At 38.5% G+C, this 18107-nt stretch overlaps 1 protein-coding gene across 40 annotated transcripts in view; it reads left to right on the top strand.

The window, feature by feature from the left end:
- Clasp2 (cytoplasmic linker associated protein 2) overlaps window positions 1-18107 on the top strand; it is a 173905-nt gene that overhangs the window by 57837 nt on the left and 97961 nt on the right. For 29 of the 40 annotated variants that reach the window (XM_085688948.2, XM_085688947.2, XM_085688946.2 and 26 more), the window contains one exon: window positions 1151-1297. In XM_085688948.2, the coding sequence (XP_085545074.1) occupies window positions 1151-1297 (147 nt within the window). Of the gene's footprint in view, window positions 1-580; window positions 772-1150; window positions 1298-18107 lie in introns of those variants that run through there. The other 11 variants (XM_048424332.3, XM_085688978.2, XM_085688979.2 and 8 more) reach the window with 3 other exon arrangements.

Here is an 18107-nt window from a genome sequence, read left to right as displayed (position 1 = left end):
CTTCTCTGCCTCACCCATCTTGTTTGTCAGGATTGGTTTTGCAGGGTCCTAAAGAAACCGTTTCTCAGCAGAGTACATGGCATCTGTCTTGTGAGTGGGGGAGGGAGGAATTGTCTGGAGGCTGGTGAGCTTGTGTGTGAGGAGATGATAGCTGTGTGACTGTGAATATTCCAGAAGGAGACTGCAGAACTCCTGAGAGTCACTTAAGAGCAGAGACTGTTGGGTTTCATTTCTGTTGCTACGTAGGCAGCACATTGTGAGGTTGCAGACAGAGTTAATTATGTACAGCAGTGAGCCCTGCTGTTCCCATGCTTTCCTGATGCAGTAGCACACAGCACAGTGATTATTGCCTAAAACCTAATGTCCTATGTATATGAATTTTCATGTGTATTAAGGAAGAGAAAACAAACCTACATTTATAGATCTTTAGTATGAAATGCTTTCATATTTTTGTTAGAGAATACATTGTAAGTGCATAGAGGATTTTTTTAAATGCATGGAGAATTTTTACCTTTCATCTAGCAGTTGCTGCCATAAGATGATGTCACCTTGCAGCTGATTGGCTGTTGCAGCACCTAGGGCAGGGAAGAGAAAGAAAAATGCCGGCACAAACCTCAGTGGTGGTTCTGTGGTTGTTTCTATCTATTTTTGATAGAATCTTTGATTAGTATCAAATTTACTGTATTTGGCCATGTGAACTATTAGGACCTATTCTAGGGTGAGGGAAATTCGGAGGAATGAGGCGGCTGATTTGCAAACGGATCTGTGATTGTAAGTTGCAGAAATCTGGGCATAGGAATAAGGCAGGGCGTGCTGCAAGATTGACTATGGGAGGGGCTGGCAGAAAATGCTTCTACGAGCATCAAAAAGAGATGCTTTGACTGCACTAAAGTTGATGTGCTTGCTTTAATGTTTTGACATGTATGTATAGGAAATGTGACAATATGGTATTTTTTATTTTAAATCACAGAGGTTATTTTGTAAAGTGTTGACCAATATATAAGTATTTATTCAAAGGATCTTTATATTTTATTTGTATCCTACCTAAATAATGATTTTTCTCTGTAACTCTATTTTATTTTTGAGTCTTAATGAAAAATGGTAAAAAGCTTAGCTTCCTTAAGAATCTATTTCCTTATGCTTTGTGCAGATAAAAGCTTTGATGATGAGGAATCAGTGGATGGAAATAGACCGTCATCAGCTGCTTCAGCCTTCAAGGTTCCTGCACCTAAGACATCTGGAAATCCAGTCAACAGTGGGAGAAAGCCTGGTTCAGCAGGTGGCCCTAAGGTTGGAGGTAATGTAGATCCATGTGCATGCTTCATGCATCTTGATGCTCAGTGCTTCGGAGCAGTGTGTTTATTCATGACTGTTGCAGAAATGCAGGTCTGGAAAGAGTGTTGCCTCTTACAAATGAATATTATAAATTGTTACTTCCACAAGAATGTATATGAATTTATGTTTTCTTGTGGGTACTTATTTTTAAGCCACCGGCTTTAAAGGAAAGATTCAAAGTGGTTTTTGGTGTGTATCTTTTAAAGGGAGTGGTATTTCAGGATTGGGCCATTTTTTTGGTGCTATAGCTGTGCTTTGAAGTGCAGAAATAGAGAGTGTATTTTCACAGTTGTCCAGGTGTAGTAAATTAAATACTTGAACATTTAAAATTGCTGAAAATACTGGGCCCTGAATAATTTGTCATAATAGAAATTGGGTGGTGGTAAAGTAAAACTGACTTAAAAGCATGGTTTCTGGGTTGATAATAATAAATTTAAAAACTGGGAAAAAGCAGGTTTTTATGCAATTATGTAGTATATTCTTAGGATTTTTGGAACTGTTTCTAGTGTAATTCTAGTATATTTTTTCATATTAGAATCCCTGAGTTAGGATTCATGAATATCTGCCAGGTGTGAATTTCTGCTGGATCTCTCTGGTAGAATGAGTCTGTAAGAGCACATACTATTCGAATGCTAGAGGTCTCTAATCTTTACACACTCACAGAGCATCTTGTTTACAGTAACTGGTGTGGAAATCAAGGTCTTGAAGATTTTTGTGTTTTATCTTTCTGTCTATGGTACCTTGATTAACAACAAAAAGAAAAGGAAAATAAAAACTGCATCTTCACTAGGTTGGTTCCATTTCAGCACAACCAAACATGCTTTCCAAGTCATGTGATTCAGAATGTAGGGATGCTATTGGGGATCTTCCTTCCTTATTTCCATCCTCCCTCCCTCCTTCCCTTCCTTTTTTCCTTCCTTCCTTCCTTTCTTTTTCTTTTTTTATGGATGGGAATCTCTGTGTTGCCCTGGTGGCTGGAACTGACTATGTTTATAGTCCTTGCAGACAGGAAGATGTTAGGTAGGAGTTGTGTCGTTGTCCTAGAGAGTGACTCCTGATAAACATTGGAGCCTTGTCGTTTTTTCCTCTCCCTTCTCTTCTTTCTCCTCCTCTTACGTTTCAGCAGTTGTAGATTCATTCTTGTTTCTTTTGTCTGCCCTGCCCCCCACTTGATTACTGTTTGGTCATGGGCTCTTTTTTACAGGTTGTGTCTCCCTTTGTAGCCCAAGCTGACCTCTAAATCATAATTACATGTGCTCGAGTTACAGGCATGTGCCATCATGCAGGCTTCCACTGCTCTTTTCTGTCTAAGAAACAAGCTACTAGCCAGAGGGTATTGATAATGTTTCTGAAATTAATGCCATTTTTGGCTATCAGTTTTTCTTTGAAAACTCTAGATGTTCTATGTTGGCAGACACATTGATTTTTAAATTAGCTGCCGGGAGTTTTCTTATACTTGCTGCAGCATCTTTGTATTGGAAGGACCTACTCGCAGAACTCACAATGTTATCCTGATTGATGGCCAGTTATTGTGTGATGAAAGGAACCGGCTCTACATACAGTCAAGAACAGGAAGTTATGTGCACTAGCTCTAGTTAGAGAATGACTTCTTTTTACTTATCTCTACACAGACCAGTATTTTCTTACATATATCTTTTTCCTACCTATTATTTTACCTTCTTTTATCACAGTCTTAAATTGGTTAAAAATTATGTCTAGATATTTGGATTGCCTTTATTTAGTTTTTTTTCCTGTTACAAACCATGCCATCATTCTTTAATGTATATCTTTTAGCATATCTTAACTGTCCTCCTATGACTAAGTTTTTTATTGTTGTTGTTTTCTGATAGATTTCTTTTTTTAATTTTTAAATTTATTTGATGTGCATTGGCATTTCATCTGCATATGTGTCTGTGAAAGGTTGTTGGATCCCCTGGAACTGTTATAGACAGTTGTGAACTGCCATGTGGGTGCAGGGAATTGAACTAGGGTCTTCTGGAAGAGCATCTAGTGCCATTCATTCATTATTTATTTATTTATAAAAAAGAAAACAGTCTTTTCATTTTATATACCAAGCCCAGTTCCCACTCCCTCCCCTCCTCCTCTTCCCTCCACTTACTCCCCACCCCACCTCCCACCTACTTCTCAGAGAAGGCAAGGCACATTGCTTTGGGGAAGGTCCAAGGCTCTCACTACTTTTTCCTAGGCTTAGTAAGGTATCCATCCAAAGAGAATGGGTTCCAAAAAAGCCAATACAAGGATTAGGGATAAATCCCAGTGCCACTGCCAGTGGCCCTGTAGTCTGCCTCAGCTGTATGTCTGTCACCTACATTCAGAGGAACTAGTTTGGACTTGTGCTGTTTTCTTCCCTGTCTGGCTGGAATTGGTAAGCTCCCATTAACTCAGGTAGACTGTTTCAGTGGGTGAACCCATCATGGTCTTGACCTTTTGCTCATATTCTCCCTCCTCCCACTCTTCAACTGGACTTTGGGGAGCTCAGTTCAGTGCCCTGATGCAGGTCTCCGCCTCTGTTTCCATCAGTTGCTGGATGAAGGTTCTGTGGTGATGCTTAAGATATTCATCAGTCTGACTATGGGCAAGGCCAGTTTGGGTACCCTCTCCTCTGTTGCTTAGGGTCTTACCTGGGGTCATCCTTGTGGATTCCTGGGAATTTCTCTAGTGCCAGGCTTCTTGCTAGACCCATAATGGCTCCCTCATTCAAAATATCTCTTTTCTTGCTCTCATCTCTGTCCTTCTTCCATCTCGACTATTCCATTCCCTCAAGTTCTGCTCCCCCCTCCCCTTTTCCCCTTGTCTTCCCCTCTCGCCCTCCCTACTCCCTGTACCCCCAGGCTCCCAATTTTTTCAGGCGATCTTGTCTGTTTTCCCTTTCCAGATGGATCTATGTATATTTTTCTTAGGGTTCACCTTGTTACTTAGCTTCTCTTGGATCATGAACTGTCTAGGCTCAATATCCTTTGCTTTACAGGTAGTATTCACTTAGAGTGAGTATATACCATGTTCATCTTTCTGGGTCTGGGTTACGTCACTCAAGATGTTTTTTCTAGTTCTATCCATTTGCATGCAGATTTCAAGATGTCATTGTTTTTTACCTCTAATGTGTAAATGTGCCACATTTTCTATATCCATTCTTTGGTTGAGGAGCATCAGGGATACAAGGAACATATCTAAACATAATGAAAACAATATACAGCAAGCCAACAGCCAACATCAAATTAAATGGAGAGAAACTCAAAACTATCCCACTAAAATCAGGAACAAGACAAGGCTGTCCAGTCTCTCCATATCTATTCAATAGAGTTCTTGAGATTCTGGCTAGAGCACAAGACAACAAAAGGAGATCAAGGGGAATTCAGATTGAAAAGGAAGAGGTCAAACTTTTGTTGTTTACAGATGATATGATAGTATACATAAGAGACCCCAGAAACTCTATTAGGGAACTTCTACAACTGATAAATACCTTTGTAATGTGGTAGAATACAAGAGCAACTCAAAAAAATCAATAACCCTCCTTTATACAAATGACAAAGAAGCTGAGAAGAAATCAGAGAAATATCACCTTCACAATAGCCACAAATAACATAAAATATCTTGGGGTACCAACCACTAACCAAAGAAGTGAAAGACCTGATTGACAAAAACTTTAAGTCTTTGAAGAAACAAATTGAAGAAGATACCAGAAAATGTAAAGATCTCCCATGCTCTTAGATAGGTAGGATCAGTATAATAAATCAATAGATTCATTACAATGCAATGCAATTTAGTGAATCTATAGATTCAAAATCCCAACACAATTCTTCACAGACCTTGAAAGAACAATCCTCAATTTCATATGGAAAAACAAAATATCCAGAATAGCCAAAACAATCCTATGCATTAAAGGAAGTCCCAGAGGCATTACCATCCCTGACATCAAGCCCTATTATAGAGCTACAGTAATGAAAACAGCTTGGTTTTGGCATAAAAACAGAGGTTAGCCAATGGAATCGAATTGAATTAATCTACATACCTATGAGCACCTGATTTTTGACAAAAAAGCAGTTAGTGCTCTTAATCCCTGACCCGTGTTTTTAGCCCCAGTTGTTTTTTCTAATGGCCTGGTAATGCCGTGCAGGTGCCTTATTACTGAGGCACCTCCATCATATCATGCCTTTAGTTTTTGAGGGCAGTAGAACTAAATGACTTGTGGCAAACCAAAGAAATAATGAATGAATATAATTATTAACAGTCTTCATGTACCTCATGCTTCTTCAGGTTAGCCTCAAGCCCATTCTGTAGCCCATGCTGACTGGCCTTGCACTTTGTATCCTCCTGCTTCAGCGTCCTGAATACTAGGATTATAGGTGGGTGCCACTTGTTTGACTCACTGGAATGAGCTTCTGAAGCTCAACCGAATGAGAAGGGAATAAATATTAGCAGTTCTTAAATTTGACCATGCTCTCCAAAAGGTTCACAAGTCTAGTTCTGAAAAGCGTAGTTCTTGAAGACCTCATATGTTCTTGCTTTCTTCATCTCCTCCTTTTCCCGCCCCTCCTGCACCTCTTCTGAAATATTGTTTTTTTAAATTTCATTGAGGAGCTTAGGCACTTTATTTTCTTAGTTTCACTGATGAGCAGATTGTAGTTTGGAGAAGTTAGGTAACTTTCCTAGGGTAGAGTATTTATTAAGGAACAAAGTATAAAATCCACCTTGCTGTTGCTGCTGCATGCTCATCTGTTGACAAATTGGATTTGCTGGTACTGTGCTCCGAAGTTAAGCAGTGATCAGCAGCCCTGTGTCAAATTAGAATTTAGCCAATGGGACTCTAGCAGACAGTAAGCAAACCTGTGACTTTTACAATGTAAATGCCAAGACTTTTACTTATGTTCTTGTTGAAATTTGGCCTTCTTTGTTATATTTTAGTTTGGAGTTGTTTCTTTTTAATGTTTGCCTGGAGCCACCAACTTGCTAATGTTGTCAACACTGACTTTGAAAACCTGGTCTTCCCGGAGACACTGCTTGGCTTGAGATTGCCTTCAGAGTTTGTTTTCTGAGTTATAGTAGCTCTGTTCCTGTGCTGGTTGTTTTCATTACTATCTGGTTTTTTTTTTTTTAAAAAAGGAGAATAAGAGAAGAATTGGGTGATTGTATAATTTCATTTTTGCTTGATTTGTTTTGTTTCAAAACAGGGTTTCTCTGTGTGGTCCTGGCTGTCCTGGAACTCCCTCTGTAGACCATGCTGGCCTTGAACTCACAGAGATCCCCCTGCCTCTGCCTCCCGAGTGCTGGGATTAAAGGGTTGTGCCACCACTGCCCGGCCATATTGTAATTTCATTGTTTATAATTAGTAATAGATTTTGAGGTTAGTAACTTGTCACATCGATACACCACTGAACAAATTCTGTTTCCAAAAGTTCTTAGTCTTTTCTTTCTTGGTCACTCATTTATGTGAACCAAGTGTTTTCTTTCTATTGTTTTTCTTTAATATCAGTGACTACTTTGAAATTGCTTTAGCCAGACAACCTCAGCACTTTCCCAGTAGAAGTTCACCCTGAGCAACACAGCAGGTCAAGGCCAGCCTGGATCTGCCTCAGTAAGTAAATAATAGTGTTAGTGTTAGTGTTAGTTATTAGTAAGTACCAGCATCTCACAGTCAGTGGGGCCTTCTCAGTCCTCGGCTTCCTTTATTTATATCTGGCCTGAGTTTATTTAGTAACTTCTAAACACCTACTTTCTACAGGTGATGTTAATCATTTCCATTCCTCAACATAGAAGGAAGAGAGTTGCTTTCTCACTTAAATAGATAAGCATGAAAGCAATCACACATATTTAATCTCGAAGTATTTGTTGTTGACTGTGATGTCGAATTCTGTAGGTTGATATCCATTTCCTTGTGGTGGAGCACTTGCTTCATGTGCATGGATACGATATAAACTTCATGAGCTCTGTCCTCCTGTAACTCTGGCACTCGGGAAGTTCAAGGTGTATAGCAAGTTTCAAGCCAGGCTGGGGACTGTGAAAGAATCACAAACAGAAAACCCAAATAACATTTCAGTATGTATGCTTTGATTTTATTTTCCTTCTCTGTTCCTCCCTTGATAATGGGAAACAATCTTTGACTCAGAAGATTTTAGCACTAAGGATGTCCAAAGGATGTTCTGGCCTTAAGTTCATAGACAGAACCTCAGAGTTGAATGTTTTCACCATGATAGGTCCTTGTTAGCAGGGATGAGGTGAGACTTGTGATGTGCCCACGCTCAGAGACTTCCTCGTGCACCATTTCCTGGGTATTTTCTGAACAAATGTCTCATGTGTGCCTCTTATTTATGTCCCAAATAGAAGTCTTTTACTAAATTTGGACCTTCGAGATCAGCCAGTCACCATTCTGACTTAAATCTGTTTGAACTTCTGATCTTTGACTGTACATAATACAGTGCCCTAATACCATGAGTCTTAACTTTGGTTTTAAGGTAAAAATGATTTGAGAAAATAGTGTTCTTGGAAGTAGCCAGTTGCACATTTCCTCACTGAATGTGTGGGCTTTTCTACAGTTACTTTCTTTGACCTTAGCGGTTTTTTTCTCCTATGTAAAACATAAACTGTCAAAGACATTTCTTTGTGCAAGTTTTACTTTTTGAGGCATTCAGAATATTTAGGAAAAGTGAAGAAAACAATTTGCTTAAAATTTGATTATGAGTTGAAGACATATACTCAAGACCCAAGTTACTGTTTTCATCTGCAGTTTGATATAGAAGTTGTTTTGGGTTTAACTTCATGGTGTGCACTTAAAGGACTATAAAGAGAGATTCAATTCAAAGTCTTATTTCTGAGACAGGGTCTCATGTATCCGCAGTCTGTCCTTGACCTGATTGTATACAAAGGAGGATGACCTTGAAATTCTGATCCTTTTGTCTCTTCATGCTGAATGCTAGGATTACAGGTGTGTGCCAGTACATGCAGTTTCTTCTCTGCTGGGGCTGATGCTAGGGTTCTGTGCATGCTAGGCAGTCACTCCTCCAACAGAACTGTTATCTCCAGCCCTCAATTTCAGGTTTTTAGTCTTACAAAGATACCTGCATTGCCTGCTCATGACCTCATGACTCGGAGATAGTTACTGGTAGTATTTGAGTTCTTCCATGCAGAATTTACCTGCTCTTTTTGGATGGGAAAAGAGGTGTTAGAATATTATAAAACCTCATAGACACAAATCTGTTCCAGTTTTGCTTTAGAAAGGATGGCCTGTCATTAAGAAAAGTTGCCTGTGTGAGAAATTTTTAACCTCACTATAATTGATTCATGTAAAGTTGAAGTTTACAATGATGGCTACAATCCCAGGCCTATATTTATATTTGTATACGTTCTGATGCAGTTGAATCATGGAATGTTATTTCTCTTATGGGCATAATGTGAATTAAATCTTTTTCCTTGTTAGCCTGTCATTTGTCTTTTTAAGAAATGTTCCTGTTTATTGCTTACCAATGAAAAGAATTGGGAGACATCATTTTGTTTTAAATATAAAAGTCATGCTAATTACTAAAATAAACAATATAGCTAGAAAAAAATTTTAGGAGCTAGAGAGATGATTGAGCAGTTAAGAGCATATACTGCTTTCAAAGAGAAACCATGTTTGGTTTCCCCCATTCACATCTGGCACTTCACAGCTCCTGTAATGTAAGTCCAGCTCTGGGGGCATCGAGTACCTCTAGCCTCTGAGGGCACCTGCACACATTTGCACATATTCATACATGCATACATACATGCATATGTATATAATTTTAAATAATCTTTCAAAAACTTGAATAGCATCTTTCCTCAGTGATGTTATCAACCTGAGAGAGCCAGTGTGTGATTTCTTTCCTCCTACAATAGCATCATTCCCTTTTTCTTTATGTATTAGATTATCTCCTCCTAGTGAAGAATATATTCTTCAGTGTCAAAAATGGAAGCTATTACCTCCATTTGAACATCTTGATAGTTGTCTTAGTCTGTTTTCTGTTACTGTCGCAGTATGCCTTAGACTCGATAATTTATAGAGAAGAGAGATTTACTTTCTCTAATAAAGAAATGCTGGACAATGTCATACCTTGGTAGTGGCACATACTGAAGGTCCTCCTGCTCAAACACCACATGACATCAGTGTCCTGCTCCATTTCCCCCTCATAAAACTGCCCGTCTCATCCATCGTCTCCTGAAGTTTACCTTCAAACACCATCAGTCTGAATTTGGGGAACACGGTAGGCATCTGAAACAGGAATTGTGGGGAACATTTTTTTAGGTGGTGGTTTCCCTTTTCATGTCATTTAGGTTCTTTGCAATGTCGTGCCATTAGAAAGAACGCAAATCTCATAACTTGACATTTTTGTGTCTCTATTTTGTAGAAAATTCCACTAATGAGATAACAATCTAAAGCTGTATCTTTAAATAATGTTATTTTACCTTCTCCACCTTTGTATATACAATAGCCTTGTTAAATTTTGCCAATTTGATGTGGGAAAATGATTTCTTTTAGTTTGCACTTTGCTTTTATTTCTGAGCAGCAGCTAGCAAATATTTGCTAAGGGCTTCTAAAGCCTTTCCACTCATTTATTTTTCTATTTTGTGTGCATGCACATGGGGGTGGGATTTGTGGGAGTTTGTTCTCTCCTTCCACATTATGAGTAATTGAGGATCAAATTCAGACTTCCAACAAGTGCTTGTATATGACATTAAGCCATCTCAATAATCCCCAAAGACTTTTAGAGTGCTTTGTAATCCTGAGACACACCAGTATTCAGACAACACTTGCCTCACACTCTAGGAGTTTATCTTCTATGAGGTTCACAAATGCTGTTTTGTCTTATGAATTTATTAAAATTTTAAAAATTTGAAAAAATTGTCTTTTGTCTCTTTATGGCATTTTTGCAACAGGCTTCAACTCCTGCTTTTGTCGTGTTGTTGTAAACAGCTGTCCTTTCCCATGGGCTCTACCTTTGCTTTCTTCAATAAAGACTTAAGTAAGGACAGTACGATTATTAAAATCATCTTAGTTTCCTATAATAACAGGTTTTTTTTTTTACATTGACCATAATGTACTTGGAATTTATTTTGTATAAAGTAGTAGTGTACCCCACTTAACTCTCTCCTTCCATTTCACAGGTAAGTCAGTACAGTTAAGTAAAACATACTTTAGTCCATTGACATGCCACCTTTGTGTTTGAATCAGTTTCTGTACTTTCATTTTTTTTAATTAATTCTCTTATGAGTGTCTGAGTGTCCCCCCTACACCTTTGTTGAGACATGGTTTCTCTACATAGTCTTGACTGTCCTGATACTTGCTTTGTAGACCAGATTGGCCTTGTTCTCTGCCTGGCCCAGTTTTCCATACTTTCTGTTAGAAAGACTGTTTTTCTACAGCAGGTTGGTAGTAGACAGTCATCATCTACACATAAACCAGCAGTTCCCCACACTGTACAAATTCTTTGTCTTCAGATACATTTCCACACCTAAACTTTTGTGTAGAAAATTATTAAAATGTAAATGTAAGATGTGACATTTCACCCTTAATCATTAATGTGCACTTCTTAAGAGCCAGAAGGGATGCTCACTTCTGTGTGACCCCAATATAATTGTTAGATACATGAAGCTTCTATGCATTGTCTCTAAAATAGTCCCATTACCAGTTTTATTTCCATGACCTTGATTGATTGATTGATTGATTCTGTTTTGTTTTGTTTTTTTGTTTGGTTGGTTGGTTTTTCTAGACAGGATTTCTCTGTAGGTTTAGACCTGTCCTGGAACTAACTCTGGCCTGAACTCACAGAGATCTGCCAGCCTCCTAAGTGCTGGGATTAAAGGCACACACTACCACTGCCTAGCTTGACCTTGATATTTTAAAGAGTCTAAACTAGTTGTCGTTTTAGATTGTCCCAGTGTTCTGTTTGTCTAATTTCTTTGTGATGTTATTTTACTTGTTCCTATAGCCCTTTTATTTTATACAAATTTTTGTCTAACATATATGTCTGCCTCTCTTCAAATGTGTCATTTCCATATTAAAATTTCTTCAAGTGAGTGGGGCGGTGGTGGTGCATGCCTTTAATCCCAGCACTCGGGAGGCAGAGGCAGGCGGATCTCTGTTAGTTCGTGGCCAGCCTGGTCTACAAGAGTTAGTTCCAGGTTAGGCTCCAAAACTACAGAGAAACCTTATCTCGAAAAACTTCAAAAAAAATTTTTTTTTTCTTCAAGTGTCCTAAGAAAATTTTAAAGTAACTTTTGCATCCAAAGCAAGGATATATTTCTTCTCTCTTGGATAACTGGTGACTTAATTCTCAGGGCCTGGTGTCCTTTTCTTTAAAAAATTTCTTGTCTGTCTTTAGTTAGCTGCTTTTTAAAACCTTGTGTGTGTGTTCTGAGTTTGTCCACACTGTCTTGTCAGGCTTTCATGCCTGCAATGGCTACTTATTTTGTTGAATTTCTGCTGCTGCTTAGGGTGCTTAATAGTTGGGCCTTGTTTTTTTAAGAAGTTCCTGTTTGCATCAGAAAAGCTTCATTCTGGGGTGCTGAAGAGATGCCTCAGCAGTTAATAGCACTGGCTGCTCTTCCAGAGGACCCAGGTTCAATTCCCAACACCCACATGGCAGCTCACAACCATCTGTAACTCCAGTTCCAGGCGATCTGACAACTATACACCATGCACATAAAATAAATAAGTTAAATAATTTTTTTAAGTAAAGCTTTGTTCTTATTCTGTTTTCTTTCCAGTCTATGTCGACATCTTGTTAGACGTTTCTGTATGTTGTGGATCTGGAATAAGTTTGCTGAGATCTTTGTTTAAAATCACTCTTTTCTCTTGCTCTGTGAAAATGCAGCTACAGTCTGTGTCGAGTTTCTACTGAATCTGGAATTACTTTGTTTCTCTGGAGACTTTTTGTGTCTTCTTTTCCTTTGCCCTCCAGTATTTGAAGAGTTATTTTCACCTTTTAAGTGCCCCTTAGCTCTGGTCCTGGAGTAATACCGTCTCTGTACAGAAGACTCTGCAGTTGTCTCTAGTAGGCGTAATAATTTCTCTCTCCTTCTTACTTGAGAATTTCGGTCTGAAAGGGTATTCATCTTTATTTTTTGCTAGCATGATCTTTAGTTTTGCTTACTCTGTTTTGATTTCCATGGATTTATATGGAACATTTATTTGAATATTTGCTTTGACAAGATGTCTGTGTTTTCACAAAGTCTGTCTAGTGTAATCTTTTCGTTGTTGTTGTTGTTTTGCCTTTTGGTTTTGGGTGACGTATTCCGTATTCTTCGCTGGCCTAGGCTTGCTGTGTAGATGACCACCATTGCCCCAAACTCAGAGAGCTTCACCTGCCTCAGTACGAGGATTAACGGCTCACTAGTATAATTTTTACTACTTGATAAACATTTTTTGATTTGATTTGTTTTGTTTTTTTGAGACAGGGTTTCTATGTGTAGCCCTGGCTGTCCAGGAACTCACTTTGTGGACTAGACTGACCTTGAACTCAAAAGATTTGTCTACCTCTGCCTCCTGAGTGCTCGTGTAAAGAGCTACCATCTTCCGGTAAGGTTTTTTTTTTTTTTTTTTTTTTTAAGATGGATTATCTTTTAGCATTTTGTTAAGTTTTGGGACATTAATGAAAAAAATCTATCCCCCCCCCCTTTTTTTTTTTTACTTTTTGTTATTTATTTACTTATTAGATAGATGTCACTATAATCTAGCCTGTTCTGGAACTGACTGTAGACCAGGCTGGTCTTGAACTTGTGATCTTCTGGGTTTTGCCTCCCAAGTTTTGGAAGTATAGAAATTGTGTCACTATTCCTAGATTGAATATAGGGTTTCTTTACTATGGATTGAGTATGTCTACCAGGGGTCCATGTGATGAAGACTCGCTCCTAAGGGTGGCCTTATGGAGAAATGGTATGTAGCCTTGAAGAATAGGTCCCAGTGTGAGATGTTGAAGTCATTGACAGTGTTCCTCTTATAAGAGATTAAGTAATTTTTATGGTCCATAGTTAAAGAGTAAGCTTGGGTCCCCAGTCTGTCTGGATTCATATCTCACCACACTGATCTCTCCTTCATGCATTACTATTACAGTATTTGTTATGAGGCTTTTGAGGCATTTAGATTTTTAAACTGTGTCCCAGATTGTACTGGTTTTCCAGGGTTCTCAGTCGCAGGCATGTTGTCATAGTAACAGAAAATAGATGGGTATATTTGTGATATTTAAATGTTTCATAACTGAATAGGGCTATTGTTGTGTGATGTTTTACTTTTTGGCTTTTTTGAGGGGCCCACCACCCAGCTCCCGAATAAATCACACACAAAGGATTAGTCTTAGGTATGAATGTCCAGCCTTATCTTGACTTGCTTCTTGCCAGTTTTTCTTAAATTATCCCAACTACCCTCTTTGGGCTTTTTTGTATATGTTTCTTTACTTCTTTCTCCGTGACTTGCTGTCTAGCTGGGTGAATGGCTACACTCTCTGTATGCTAGTCCTGCCTATCCTTGCTCATACCTTGCTATTGGCCATTCAGCTCTTTTTTTTTTTTTTTTTTTTTTTTTTTTTGGATTTTAAGACAAGGTTTCTCTGTGTAACAGTCCTGCTGTCCTGGAACTAGCTCTTTAGACCAGGCTGGCCTTGAACTCACAGAGATATACCTGTTTCTATCTCTGCCTACCAAGTTCTGGCTCTCAAGATATGCGCCCACACCACACGCTCCCTTTCAGATCTTTATTTGACCATCAAGTGTTTTAGATAGGCAAAGAATCACAACTTTGCAGTTAATCAAGAACAGCATACCTTAAAACAATATTCCCCACAGTCTGTCTTGGACTTTCTATTTTATTCTTTTCTCTGTGTTATAACCCAGTAATCATTCTTTTTATTTTTAAGGTTTTAGAGTTAATAGACAGTTACTCCATGTTTCTTCTGCAGGACTGTCTAAATAGTCCTTTTTTGTTCATTTGTTTGTTTCTTCGAGACAGTGTTTCTCTGTGTGTGGCTCTGGCTGTCCTGGAACATTCTGGGTAGAAAGTTATATACTTTACACCTCTCTCATGAGTTTCTTTTCTATATTTGGTAACAAGGAAAACTGTAGCTTTATTTGTCTAGACTTCAACCCCCTCAGAGACCCAAGAAGGACATAATATTATCTGAGTAAATAAGAAGTACAAAGCAAGTAACTTCCAAAGCTATCAAAATGACAAAAACATCTGCCTGGACATTCTGCAAAGGTTCCTCTGCAACTCTGGGGCATCCATCTTCGGCATCCTGGAATTTTGAAGGATTGTCTTACCTTGTTTTGGCAAAGTTCAACAGTCACCTTCTTATGTGTCCTGCTTGTCCAATGTGGATAGCATGCTGTCAGCAATTGAGACAAGGGCAGTTTCTTTCCCATTGGCTAACTTTGCCACAGTGAAAGCAAACTTAATAAGGAGGTTCTTCTATGCCCTCCTTTCTTTTTTAAGTAAATTTTTACTGCCAGGAGCAGATGTGCTTCACTGTTTTGAAAAGCTTTATGTTATTAAAACATCTTAAATGCCATATTCTATAGATCTCTGAAGTGTTTGATAACCATTTATCTACCTAAATAATGTCTGTCTGACCTTGAAACATGGCCAGAGATTTGTTAGGTGGCTAGCTAATAACCTGTGTTTCTTAATTATCCTAAATAGTTTATAATAATAACTTTCAAGGACTAGAAATGTACATTACCTTGTTAAATGAGGTGGGTAGGTACAATATCTTAAACAAGAATACAAACATATATACAGCATAACAAAATAACCTAAGACTAGTAGTTGCTTTTTTAGTTTATAAGTAGAGTCAATAATCTGCCCTTTTATCCTATCATTCCCATGCCCACCTTTTTTTTTTTCAGAAAGAAGCCCCTAAATTTAACCTCCATTGTTTCATTTTTTCCATGTCTATGTAACAACTTACCCTCCTAAATAATGAAAAACTTCTGTAATCCACCAAACAACCAAAAACTACCCAAGCCCCACGTTTTGAAAATATGAGCATCATGTTCTTAAAATTACCTCCTGTTTTCTGGGAGCAATGGTATGTTTAGGGGACCCTAAAAAAATTGTGATAAAGATCAAGCCTTAGGAGAGCTCACTATTGTTCAGTCTTCGTGTGATGGGAGAGTGCAATTCTTATCTGAATTCTGGCTAGAGTAGTCTCTGAGGCTGGATCACCTGAGTTAACTGCCTTGTCATTGTACTGAGCAATCTGTAGTCTAGATCTGACCATTGGATGGTGTTTGTCAATATAGTGGTATTACCACAGTCCAGGTCAAATCATGGTTGTGGGCCCTATCATCCTTTTGGAGATTTCAGAGGTTGCAGTTAGGAGTTGTCATGGTTCACTGCGGAAAACTTGTAAACACTTTAAATCTGATATGCAGCAGACCTCAGAGTGGTCAAAGGACCACAGTCTTTTAAATACATCTTGGGGACACAAGCTTAATCCCTAGTCACTTGCTTCAGACTCAAGCCCAAAGTCATGTACAAAAAGGTAGAAGAAGCTGATTTCTAAAATTATATGTATATTATATGTACTCTATATGACCATTAATATCACAACAGGAAATGTATATATTAATCTTATAAATTTTGAGATTATATTTATGTCTTAAGTAAAGTTTTAAAGAGTCAAAATAACACCAAAGAATTATCAGATTAATGACAACAGAGTAGTCCCTTAATTTTGTTTTTTCTGTCCCATACCAGATTTCTTTTCTAACCACAATTCAGGACAGGTCTCATGCCCAGCAGGAGATGATCAATACAAAATGAACTCAATTACATGTAACCTATTCCTGGTACTGGAGGATTTAGTGGTGAGATATGTCTAATTGGGGTTTTATATCCTTCCTTCCTTCCTTTTCTTTCTTCTTCTTTTTTTTTTTTGTGATATGGGAGTCCCCTCTGTGTGCTGTGATTACCATTAATGAATAAAGAAACTGCTTTGGATCTATAGCAAGGCAGAACTTAGGTAGGCAGGGAAAGCTAGGCAAAATGCTAGGAGAAAGGAGGCAGAGTCAGAGAGAAGCCATGGAGCCACAGCTGGAGATAGATGTGCTAAAACTTTGCTGGTAGGCCATCACCTTGTGATGATACACAGATCAATAGAAATGGGTTAAATTAATATGTAAGAGTTAGCCATTAAGAAGGTAGAGCTAATGGGCCAAGCAGTGATTTAATTAATACAGTTTCTGTGTGATTATTTTGGGTCTAAGCTAGCCAGGAGGCCAGGACAAACAAGCAACTCCCTCCTACTTTTTTTGTTTATTTGTTTTTCAAGACAGAATTTCTCTGTATAGCTTTGGAGCCTGTCCTGGAACTCAACTTGGTAGACCCGACTGTCCTCAAACTCACTGAGATCCGCCTGTGTTTGTATCCTAAGTGCTGGGATTAAAGGCATATGCCACTACCGCCAGTCCTCCCATTTTTTAAAAAAAATCTTTTGATTTATTTGCATTGGTGTTTTGCCTACATGTATGTGTTTGGGTGTCAGAGATCTTGGAGTTACAGACAGTTGTTTGTTAGCTGCTATGTGGGTGCTGAGAATCGAAACCAGGTTCTCTGGAAGACCAGTCAGTGCTCCTAACCACTGAGCAATTTCTCCAACCCCATTGTATCTCTTATTATTATATCTCTTCTGATTATAGTTTAGATTTCTTTCATATATGCATATATTTTAAGAAGCTTTTATTGAATTAGGCTTTCATATGTGCCTTCAAATTGCCCTTAGTTTTTGCTGTCCCTCCCCACAACTCCTCTTCCCATCTTCCCCCTCTCCGCATTTGAACTTCCTTATTTCAACCCCTTCCCTCCCAATAACTAGTGTGTTTCAGCTTCCTGGTGAGGCCCTTTCCTCTCTTAGTCCCTTATTTTTTATATATATATATAAAATCTATGTGGTTATACAGATTGCAGCTTGCTTATCAAAGACTTAATCAGTAACATAAGTGAATACATACTATATTTGTCCTTTTGGCATAAGTTACCTCACTCAGGATGGCTTTTTTTTCTAGCTCCAGCTATTTACCTGTGAATTTCATGGTTTTTTTAGCAGCTGAGTAATATTTCATTGTATAAATGAACCACATTTTCTTTTTCCATTCATCCATTGACAAGTAAATCATTTCTACTTCCTGAATATTATGAATAGAGCAGCAATGAACATGGTTGAACAAGTGTCTGTGTCGTGTGAGGTAGGGTCCTTTGAGCCTTAGTATTGTCTCTATTAGGGTTATTGTTGATGTGATGAGACTCTGTGACCAATGCAACTTTTATAAAAGAAAGCATTTAATTGGGGGTTGCTTACCCAGGTTTCAGAGGTTTAGTCCATTATCATCATGGCAGGGAGTATGACAGCCAGGTAGGCATGGTGCTAGAGGAGTAACTGAGAACTACATTCTGTTCCAGAAGCAACTCATCGGGGATGAGGGGGCAGTAAAGGGACAGGGAGGGAAAGACATAGTAACAGAGAGAAACAGATATACTCTGGACCTCGTGTGGGCTTTTGAAACCTCAAAGGACTCCTCTAGTGACACCTTCTCCAATGAGGACACACCTACTCCAGCAAGACCATACCCCTAATCTTTCCCTGACAACATATGAACTGGGGACTAAACATGCAAATAATTGGGGCAGTCTTATTTAATCCACCACAAGTAGCTTAGCCTGAAGTAGATCTATTCCCAGCTTCCTGAGGAACCACCAAATTGTTTTCAATAGTGGCTATTCAAGTTTGCAGTCTCTCAAGCAATGGATG

The sequence above is a fragment of the Myodes glareolus genome, chromosome 4, assembly GCF_982192425.1.
Source record: "Myodes glareolus chromosome 4, mMyoGla1.1, whole genome shotgun sequence".
Lineage (NCBI taxonomy): Eukaryota > Metazoa > Chordata > Mammalia > Rodentia > Cricetidae > Myodes > Myodes glareolus.
This window is presented reverse-complemented; position numbering and strand designations above follow the sequence as displayed.